General features: G+C 39.2%; 1 protein-coding gene across 1 annotated transcript; it reads right to left on the bottom strand.

The window, feature by feature from the left end:
• Nucleotides 1–366: 366 nt before the first annotated feature.
• Nucleotides 367–4,852, bottom strand: hmgn2.S (high mobility group nucleosomal binding domain 2 S homeolog). Its single transcript, NM_001088261.1, is given in 6 exon segments — nt 367–962; nt 1,249–1,344; nt 2,359–2,415; nt 2,499–2,528; nt 2,607–2,651; nt 4,749–4,852. Coding segments are annotated over 6 exon segments (276 nt in total). The 5' UTR covers nt 4,764–4,852; the 3' UTR covers nt 367–929.
• Between the last annotated feature and the right edge of the window lie 6,790 nt (nt 4,853–11,642).

The raw sequence follows: 11,642 nt of genomic DNA, 5'->3' as shown, positions 1-11,642 counted from the left end.
CCCCACCTGGATGTGGAAGTAGGGTGGTGCAAGTGTGCATTCAAAATGGTGTTTCGATCAGTAGCTTTGTGGAACAGTAGTGGCTAATCTGTTACCGTCTCTGTATATTTCCAAATCTAGAAAATATATAGAGGACTCCCTGGTGAACACAACAGGAGTGGTTAATGTATTAAGATACTTTACAAGTGATTGTGGTAACACTGGGGACAACGTTCGTGAGACACACATATATCGGTTTTATTTATCAAAGTATAAGAGCAGTTAGCAAAAAGAAATGGGAATGAATATAGAAAAAGACAGTTTTTTGATTTTGACCCAAAGCACAGAGCTTAATGTGTTATCAAAGAATATTTCTAAGCAGTTAAGTGAGTCAAACATATTCCAGCTTTATTTAAGATCAACCCCCCAAAAAGTCATTGCAAATCAGGCAGGACAACAAGGTACAACATAGTAAAACAACTTCATAACTCATTAGTCCGCAAGTCACTAAAAGAATTCATAAAACCTCTTTAAATCAGGGTGGCTCTTCACAGTTGAAGTACCGCCAAATAATAGGGGAAAAAATGGCCACACCCCTTTTGATGGATTAGAACTTGGTAAAAACTGCTTTCCCTCTTCCTATCCTGGGACAATCACAGGAATGTGGGCTGCAATAGTTGCCAGTCTTATTTAGAAACAACGATTCAGACGTGCTTAAAATAAGTCAAAACAAAAGGTGAGACAAAGCAGCCATTACCTCAGGTGGTAAAGAGACCATTTACATTCCTACTACTATCTCCCCTCTCTCCAGATTACACAAAAGCATTATATGCCAACAAAGCTTAAAAATAAAAAGTAAAACAAATTCTGCATGGTTATAAAACTTGATAAAAAATAGTATTTCAAACTGTACAGTCACCAGAAGTACACAGTTATCAAAAATTCACGTTTCACTTTGTGTCCCCAGTCTCTGCCTTCTGTGCCTGAAAGAAAATTGAAAATAATGAATGAGAAGCCATTTGAGGAGGCTAAAGGTTATGGGCACACAGACAGTTGGCGGCTTGTATATTTTTGAAGGCTGAAACAGATCTTCTCCATCTGATCAGTCACACAGCGAAATCTGAAGGCCGAGATCAGTTATTTGGGCTGACCTCAGCCTATGCGCGACCGCACTCAGCCAGCAAAAAATACACAGGCTGACAGTCAGAGCAAACATCTTGTGTGTCCATAGCATAAATGTACATGCTACACATTGCTAGATGTACACACCTGATCTGACTTGGCCTCTCCATTCTCAGCTGCATTACTGCTATCTTTGCCAGAGTCTGCCTTCCCTTTCTTGCCTTTGGGTGCCTTATCAGCCTTCTACGGATAAAGAAGAGAAAGACACTAAATAAATTAAGTCAAGAAGTGGGTGTGCAACATATACACAATATAACATATTAAATAAACCAGTGTACATGTCCGTGTTAAGTGTATTATGGACTGAGCAAGCAGCAGGAACGAAAGGACATATTAAATAATCATTCCAGCTGAACTGTGCTTTAGTAAAGGTGACAAAAATAGTAGCCATGGATAGATGGATGGTTGGCTGTGCTGTTCTAAGGCTGCATAATTTTTCTAGCCTGAAAAGACTGCAGCTAGTCTTTCTAACCTTGGCTTTAGATTTACATACCTTCCTATATATTAAATGAAAAAAAAAAAAAAAAAGGGACATTGACAGTGCCGATTGGCATTGCCACTCCACTGATGCAACAAGTTTCCCTCAGGCTATAACACATTGAAAGCACTATGGCAAACAAGGCAGTAAGACAATGGCTGCTTTGTAGCTTTCTTTTAAATCCCCTCTTCACTAATAACATATGGTTTATTCAAATGTGACAAGAAATGTGTTCTCGTGGCAAATTTTGCTTTAAGCAGACCTGTAACCTACACATAAAAAGCTGTATAACGAAAGTCCTTTGCAAATTAATCAATTTTTTTTTTTTAAAACATCCATAGCTGTTATAAAGAGGAGTTCAGATACGAGTGGTCACTCGAATATTATCTGCACCATAAAGGTGGGTCTTAATAACAAATTGCCATAAAAATGTCTGGCTCCTGTCTGCTTGCTGTGATTGTGTAATTACCACCTAACAAACAATTGCACAAGCAGGGTCTGGACAATTACTGTGTACAGCCAAGGAGGGGTAACTGCAAGTCTCTTGCTGCCTGACACTGAAAATGTGGAACAGGTGCAATAGTCCATATATTGATAAAGGACTATATTCTGAACAGTACTGCATAACGGGAGGCCCAGACAGACAACTTGGTGTCCTTGAAACTTCACAATGTATTGGAAAAAACCCTTAACTATAATTATGCATTATATTTCCTAACCTTTGGAGGAGCAGCAGCCTTCTTGGGTTTGGCCTCTGGTTTGGGTGGGGCCGGCTTCTGTAAAAAAACAAGAGCAATTATAGTCGAAAACTACCGACATGATAAGCCTAACACAGGGTGTTAAGAAAAAGAATACTTACAGCAGATAACCGAGCAGATCGCCTCTGTGGCTGTAAGAGAAATCAGAGATATTAGTTTATGCAAATATTTTCTGTTGATAAGAAAAAAAGAAAAAAAAAATAACTCGCCTCATCCTTAGCCTTTGCCTTCTCCGCCTTGGAGTCTCCGTCAGCCTAAAAAAAAAAAAAAAAAAAAAAGTATAATTATAGGCAACCTTCAAATGAACTCCTAGATAACTACTAGTATGTTCATACTTTACAGCAAGGAGTACAGTATGACATATATAAATAAAATAGACGCAAAATGATCGTCCACATGATGCTCTGCAAAATGTCTAACCATTTCCACTTTATGGCTACACCCTCAAATAACCATGGCAGCATCAGACTAGTGATGTACGGGTCTGAAATCTTTTTAAAACGCAAAGTCTGAAGGTGGAGCAGTATGGGAGCAAGGAAAAGTTCAGCCCACACCCCCAGAAGTTGTTGTGATGTGCTATTTTGGGCCGACATCTACACATAAGACAAGCAAATTGCACAAGAGAACAACCACCATTTAATATTGTGGCACCTGCATTTCATACCAGTAGGATCACTGCAGAAATGGGTTAGATTGGCAGCATGCTCTCACCTAAGCAGAATACCATAAAGCAGTGGTCAATGGCCGCAATATATTATAGTTGTGCACATGCATTGCTTAATGTGAATTGAATTACAGTACTTTCCAATTTTGTACACACATACACAAACATAGTTAAATGGCCCCTGCCTTTCTCCCACAGGAATCTGTGAAACTTGCCCCCATCAGCAGATGATTGACAGCAGCAACCCATGCCTGACAATTCTAACTACACTAGCTGCAACTAAAACTACACGACTATGGTGATCACAGCTGCGGGACTAGGGTTGCCACCTGGTCGGTTTTTTCCGGCCTGGCCAGTAAAAATAATGGTTGATCCCAATGTTATTAATAGGGAAAAAAGATAAATATATAGGAAGGACAGTATTTTATTTTTCAAAAAAAGGTGGCAACCCTATATGGGACCCATGGGCTGTGACAAAACCAAGATCTGATCTGCCCACACTGCCTTTGAATTTTAAAAGATGTGCTTTCCACTTTCCCAGTGATGTCTGTAATTGGCTGGCTGGTGTTGCTACAGATAGGGGTTTGCTAGGGAGATCGTTCATGCCCAGGTGACATGTCATACACTCAAGATATATCATAACAAATACCTACTAAAGGCAAGTGCCAGTTAAACGTACTAAAGTCCTGTACATGCCTTATAGGATAAATGAATGCCGTTTAAATTCACCTTCCCCCGTATGTGTATAGCAACCCTATGATACAAGTATGGGATTATCCAGAAAAACTCAAATTACAGGAAGGCCAGCTCCCAGAGCCAATTTTAAGCAAAGTTTTTTTTTTGTGTGCAAATTTCACAATTCTCTTTAAACAAGTGCCTTGTATGTGACCCCAATTAAACTAGTACAAATACGTGGCAAATGAATCCTGTATTGTTTATTTCATGGCCAGATGTTTACTGGGATCTAAATTATGTAAAATTCCTATTTGGAAAACCCCAGTATCCTGCATAGCAGATCCTATAATATATTTACAAGACTCAATGAAAGGAAGTCATCGTGGCATAGAGGCTAAACCTATGAATCTTTGTTTATTTACAGCGCTCACAGAAAACTGGTTTTGTAACCTGATGAGCTTGACATTTTCACACGGAATTTTAAAGTTTTTCTAAAGGAAGCTGCGCGCTGTGGGATCTATAAAGAGAGAAATGATTTAGACGCACTATCCCCCGAGTGACGCTCCTTTCATGGTATCAGACGGCTTTGATTGAACGTTAAACAAGGAAGAGGTCGGCGGCAGGGGGAGGAACATGAGGCCACCAATGACGAGTGAACACAGCAAGAAGCATTATCGCGGTACAAACAGGTCCCGCCCCTAATGCGGGTTCGCGCCCTTGTTCTGGCGGTAGACCCTCCCACCACAATCCCCGACTTTCCCGCGCTTTGCAGTTTAAATAATCCTCTTAATTAAGGCAGCCTTTTAATACGGATGCCATAACGAGTATAAATGTTATATGAATGCAAGAAAAATAAATTCAGCCGGGCAGATACTTTTTTTCTATCACCATCATTCACCGCTCCTATTCTTTCCGCCATAATGGTGTCTGCTTCTTTACCCCTTCTGTTTCCCTAATGAAGCTATCTCAAACAACCTGTGAATACGAACACAATAGATCTGGTTCTTCTTACCTTTCTCTTGGGCATTGTTGGCTGCCTGCGTTTGGACGGATTTATAACCTTTAAACCGCGCTTTCAAAGCAAATGAAACCAATCCCGGCTCCGCTCGCACTTTTTATACCCGGTTCGGAATACAACCGGTCAGATCCGGATCTCGAGCTAAACCAAGGTTCATTGGCTGCTGGCTTGCACGTGACGCTACATTTCTGGGCGGGAAGAGGTAATAGTTCGGTGGCGCGCGGGGCGGTTGAAAATCTGCGCGCACTCGAATGAGAGGGAAAGGGTGCGCGTTACCTGCATGGGAGCAAAAGGGCGCGCAGCAACCAGACATAGATGAATTGATATTGAATATCATATAAACGATTATAATTTACGTTGTAAAGCAGTAGCGCAAAATGACTTACACAAATTCATGGCTTCTGAGTCTGACTCTAATTTACTTGAAAAAAAGACCTACCCTTTATTAGAACATTTCCGGAGTTTTAGAATGGAAAGTACCACTTCTTTCAATTGAACACCATGCAGCGTCCCACTAAACAGCAGAACACTGAAGAAAAGTCAAATATCACTGTCCGCTGCAATACAACACATGTATTCATCCTGACTCCCTTAATTCCACTTAATAAATGCTGCTCGAACCTTAGCGTGCAGAGAATCGCTTCATGGTACAGATGTGAGAAGAAGATACATGCGAAGAACATATGCGTTTATGGGGAGTGGACATTCACTGAAAAGCATCTTGTCGATAGGGATTGTATTTCTAATACTGTTTGCTAGCTGCACTGTGTACATTTATAGATTGGTATAATGTACTAAATTGTTACTTAGTGCAACATTGCCTGAGGGATGGGAGGGCAATACAAATACAATACAGTTTTGACATACAGATTCAGAAGTTTTTACACCATTGTTTTGGAGACAACACGAACAGCGAACTCAGAACATTTATAACAAGCACAATAAAGGTGTTTCACCTACATCTTCCTCATCTCCAAAAAGCTACCCACACAATTGACAGACAAAACTCAGCCTAATCATTAATTAGACATGAAACCATTTTTAAAAACTTCAAAACATTCACTGGCACTCAAAGGCTGGTGCAAGCAGGGATGAACCCATGCTATGGCCATCAATCATTGTAATCTGAGCATAAGGTCTGTCTTGCCGACATAGGACAACACGCAAGGGCAAGTAATCAAATATAGTGTGTAGTTGTACACGTAATATGATGCCATATCAAAAATCGATGTCCTGTTCGAGGATGTACAAAACTTGTCCCGGGAGTCATATATATTGGCAAGACAGACAGGAGGGGCACCTAATACAACCACTTATTTGAAGGTAGCCATGATGGCCATAGATCGGCAATCAACACTGCCTTTAGGGATAACAAGACCACTAAACCAGTGGCCAAACATTTTTTAGAGATGGGACATGGGTTGCCCACTTTTAAATATTTGACAATTGACCATGTTCCTGCACCTCGCAGGGGTGGTAACCGATCATAGCTATTATTACAACGTGAATCCTTTTGGATTAAAACCCTTGGCACAATTTCCCCCAATGGACTTAATGAATATTGCTCAATTCATTGTTTTCTAGATCAGCGCGGAATTCTGCTAAATCATTAGATCTGACTCCTATTGTGCCACCTGACAACTTTTCCTTTTTCTAGATGTATTAATATGTTTTTATTGTCACCAATTTATTGATTCTTTTGTGATAATTATTGGTATGTTGGATTTAACCAATCAATTGTGGTGTCACTAGATGGGCGGGATTGTATATGGTTTAAATTTTGTAACTGTATTGATAAATTTTATATGGTAAAGCATCTTGGGAAAGGTTCAAGACCATGAACCAAAACGTCGATGCGGATGCATTGTACAACATATGCTAATAAATAAATTATTGATTTCTAACACGGTGTGCGTGTAACCTTGGAACGCTGTATACTACAATCTACACACTGCACCCGAAGCAACAGACAATTGACGTGTGCGGACTTGCAAGGAGGCTATATATATATATACTGAGAGTGGGCCCCTGGTGTAAGGTTTTTGGGTGGGCCCCTGGTGTCCCAGTCCGACACTGCCCTAATAAATATATATCTATAGATATATATATAGTAATTTCTGTAAGTAGAAGTCGCACTCACAGGTCTTAGCAGAAACAAAAGAATTTTATTAACAATGCCCTCAAAGGCACAACTAACGGTAACGTTTCCCAACCTGACTATAATTGGGAAGGGTGAGAGCTACAACATGGAGCTGGTCACTGCCTAATGGTTTTAAAAATTAGTGGTGAGCACAACTTTCCCAGCAGTGACCAGCTCCATGTTGTAGCTCCCACCCTTCTCAGCTATAGTCAGGTGATCCCACTGGTGTCTAATAAAAGGGCAGCCAAGTATGGGAGTTTTACTTTGAAAGCAGCTAGTAAGTTGCAGGTAAAACTTAGTCCCTTTGTATAATGTACAATGAAGCAATAGAATTCTTAATGAATCAGATGAAAATTGAGCATAGGACTGGCCAGATATGGGATGACTTTGATGTAGTTGGCCAGCTTAAATATATTGCAATATATGGACAAACAATCCCTGTTTTGTTTAAAGGGTAAGGCATTTTTCAGTAGCAGTATGCACAAAATGTCACTGTCTTAAATATATTGATAATGGGTTGAGTGCAGAGGACTCTTGTATTTGACTATATGTATTTTGTGGTCACAGCCTCATTGCAGCCCCGCCTAATGGTTTTTAAAAAATAGTGGTGAGCACAACTTTCTCTTGTTTGTTATAGTTTATACAGGAGCAGTGACCAGCTCCATGTTGTAGCTCCCACCCTTCCCAGCAATAGTCAGGTGATCCCACTGGTGTCTAATAAAAGGGCAGCCAAGTTTGGGAGTTTTACTTTGACAGCAGCAGGTAAGTTGCAGGTAAAACCTAGTCCCTTTGTAAAATGTATAATGAAGCAATAGAATTCTTAATGAATCAGATAAAATTGAGCATAGGACTGGCCAGATATGGGATGACTTTGACGTAGTTGGCCAGCTTAAATATATTGCAATATATGGACAAACAATCCCTGTTTTGTTTAAAGGGTAAGGCATTTTTCAGTAGCAGTATGCACAAAATGTCTCTGTCTTAAATGTATTGATAATGGGTTGAGTGCAGAGGACTCTTGTATTTGTCTATATGTATTTTGTGGTCACACCCTCATTGCACCCCCGCCTAATGGTTTTAAAAAAATTAGTGGTGAGCACAACTTTCCATTGTTTGTTATAGATATAATATATATAGATAGATAGATAGACACAAATAGAATAAATATTTTTTTTAACTTTTCTAGAGAGTGTGCTAGTACTACACTGCAAGATCTAAAAGGCAGAATCACTGTGGATTAATTTACATTCTTGAAAACAGAAAAAGCTTGGTTTTATGCCCATTAAAGGAGAAGGAAAGGTTAAAACTAAGTAAGCCTTATCAGAAAGGTCCATCTAAATATACCAGTAAACCCCCAAAGTAATGTTGCTATGAGTCCCCTGTCAAAAGAAATACTGCATTTCTTTCCTTCTATTGTGTACACACGGGCTTCTGTATCAGACTTCCTGCCTTCATCTTAAACCTCATTGCCCTGGGCAAGAGCATGCTCAGTTTGCTCCTCTCCCCCCACCCCTCCCTTCTCTACTGTAATCTGAGCCCAGAGCAGGGAGAGACTCAGGCAGGAAGTGATGTCACACCATGTTAATACTGCAGCTCCTATTCTAAACAAACAGAGAGTTTCTAGAGCTTTTTACTCAGGTATGGTAAAACATTCTACAGAATAAATATAGCATTCTAGCTTACACTATTGCAGCTAATCTATTGGCAATAAAAGGCCTCCGTAGCTTTCCTTCTCCTTTAAGGTGCCTACAAATAGGGGTTGTCACCTTTCCTGGAAAAAATACCAGCTCCTCCGCCCCAGCTTTCTGCCCTATTCATAACATTGCAATAAATCATTATTTTTACCAAGCAGGGGATCCGCCTAATTGCTATATTCAAACAACACACTACTTCACACTACGGGTGGTGGCAGACAGGGAGAACGGTCGGCCAGCAAATCTTCTCTACTTTGGGCTACTAATCTCCCCGAAATGCCTTCCCGCCGGCAAGAATATGAATCGAGGAAACTTCAGTGATTCGTATGCCATCCCGCCTGCAATTCGTATTCTTGCTGGTGGGAATGCACTTTGGGTTGACTAGTCCCCTCGAAGTAGAGAAGATTTGCAGCTGGGCAACTAATCTCCCCATCTGCCACCACCCATAGAGATTATGGCCAACTAAAGGAGGTGACGAGTGAAAGCTTTCCTATCAGTCTAGTAGCCCCATGTGTAGTGCAACTAGTCCAAACAGGCATAAAATGAAGCCACAATTATTGCATGAAAAACTCATCACTAGAAACTTCGGCAACATGAACATTTATAAGTGGCCTGAATAGGCCAAAAGAAAAAGAATGTAATTCAATGTTTGATACATCTGATTTATGTTTTGAAATAAAAAGTCGCATAGTAAGAAAAGAAATAGGTTGAAAAAAAGACACGCCCATCAAGTTCAACCATTTAGGTCTATATATAACCTGCCTAACTGCTAATGTTAATGTCAGTAATCATTCTCTTCAGAAAAGGTAGCCGGAGCAACGATTTATTGTGCGGTGCTCAATTTCTTCTCTCCTATAGAAGGCAGGGAGGAGAAATCGAGCGCCACATGATGGATCGTCGCCCTGTTGCCTTTTCTGAAGAGGAGTGCAAGCGGCGTATCGGTAACTTATTTATTAATAAAGACTTTGCGATTTTAAAGTTAAATATTTCTTGGTGTTTTTTTTTCATTATATACACATATTTAAAAAAATAAATAAATAAAATAATTGATGTTACTGGTCCTTTAAATAAGTCCATGCCATTATATAGCCATGTGTGCAGACTGGCAACCTTGTATTTTGCCAGCAGCACATTAAAAGGCTAATAAAAAAATACAACATATGGAGGGCTTATAACAACAAATAAGGGCAATGTGCAGCTGCGCGCACAGGTAAGAATCTACACATACATTTAGGGGCAGATTTATCAAAATGTGAGTTCAGATTTTAATAAATAAAAGCTCAATCACATTCTATTCATTCCTATGGGGTTTTTAAAAGGATATCAATGGGTAAAAAATTATAACATCATTTGATAAATACTCATCCAAAAATCCCATCGGAATGAATAGAACGTGGGCGAGTTTTTAATTATTAAAATCTGAACTCCCATTTTGATAAATCTGCCCCTTAATGTTATGCACCCCAGGCTGAACATAGGGCATTGTCCCATTTTAAATACCCTTACAGTTGCATGCAAATTAAATTAAAATATATTTACATGTGACTGTTTAGATCTGAATTGTCTTCTATAGAAAAAAAAACTCATAGGATTCCCCCAGAATCTTAACTTGTCAGATCTGAAGCCAAAAATCGTATTCCATTTGCAAAAATTAGGATAATATGAAAATATATATATTTTTTTATTAGATCCTCAGCTATAATTATTATATTTTTAAAAGCATTTGTGTGATTCTGCATGTTTTTCTACACAGTATTGTTTAAGGAAATTGTTCTTAAGGGAAATGACCAACGTGACGTTTAGTCGTCCACTATTAATTTCGGGTGCAGCGTGCGACAAAACGTCCCTTGTTTCCTTTACAATAGGGAAACATACACAATGCAGTATGTTTACCCATGTTGGCCAGTGGAGAGAAACATGGGACGTTGTATTGCCCGCTATTAATCTCAGGTACAGTGGACAACAAAATGTCCCGTCTGTTATTGGCCTAAGGAGTATACAAGTGCCAATCCTGTTAGATATCCAACTGATTAGACTGGTTTACATGGTAGATTGGCAGATAAAATGCTCAAACTTGACCAGTGGACAAAGTGACTGATGTCATGTACAGCCCATGGCAATATTTGACTTTTTCAACATACATATATTTGATCTTAATTTTTACTATATTGATAAAGGTCAAACATAAACCACTTACAATTTGTAATCCATTGTGTAATTTAAATAAACAAATGCAAATTTAGCATGTCAAAAAAGTTATATACTCTTATTTATCACCAGCTCAAATACCTTACATTACAATCAGGTTCACCAAATTAAGTACAAATGATCAGTACATTTTTAGGGCTCTTACACACGGGCGTTTTTATGCATTTAATGCACATATAAATGCAGATTTGAGCAAAAATAAACTCATTTACCAATTGATTACATTATATTCTGCCCGTTGTACTCATGAGCGTTCTGAGTTGCGGTTTTTTGTAGACATAGCATCCTGCATTTTCTTGCGCTTGACGTGCTTTCAGCTATCAATAGAATAGAGGGTTGTGTTTGGAAGGGAAAAAAAAAAACTTTTGTTCCATTACATCACCTTTTACAAAAAAAAAAGTTTGTTCCATTACATCACCTTTATCGCTTGAAGATCAAATAGATATGTCTACATGTTAAAAAAAAACAACTTTACATCGGGTTTACTTACATTTTCTGTAGATATCGGTTGGATTCTCCTGGCCAGCATAGACATACCAAAAATTGTGGGATGAAAATTAATGCTGAATGTAGAGAATAAAAAAACAATACCTATTTATTTAGCATCAGTCTTTATCCCTGTGGGTACAGAGTTTAAGGGGAGCATGTGATCATTAAACCCACAATTTAACAATATAGTCATATCATGCCACAAACTGAACCTGGTGCAGTACTTTTATTCATTTGCCTCCAATACTGGCTGGAGATGCTGGTGCTGCAGCCTATCAGAGCACACTGGACTAGATGAACATTGAATGCACAATGCTGGCTAGAACAAGGCAAGGCAATGGATGTTTGAAATTATAC

This window comes from Xenopus laevis, chromosome 2S, assembly GCF_017654675.1.
Source record: "Xenopus laevis strain J_2021 chromosome 2S, Xenopus_laevis_v10.1, whole genome shotgun sequence".
NCBI classification, from domain to species: domain Eukaryota; kingdom Metazoa; phylum Chordata; class Amphibia; order Anura; family Pipidae; genus Xenopus; species Xenopus laevis.
This window is presented reverse-complemented; position numbering and strand designations above follow the sequence as displayed.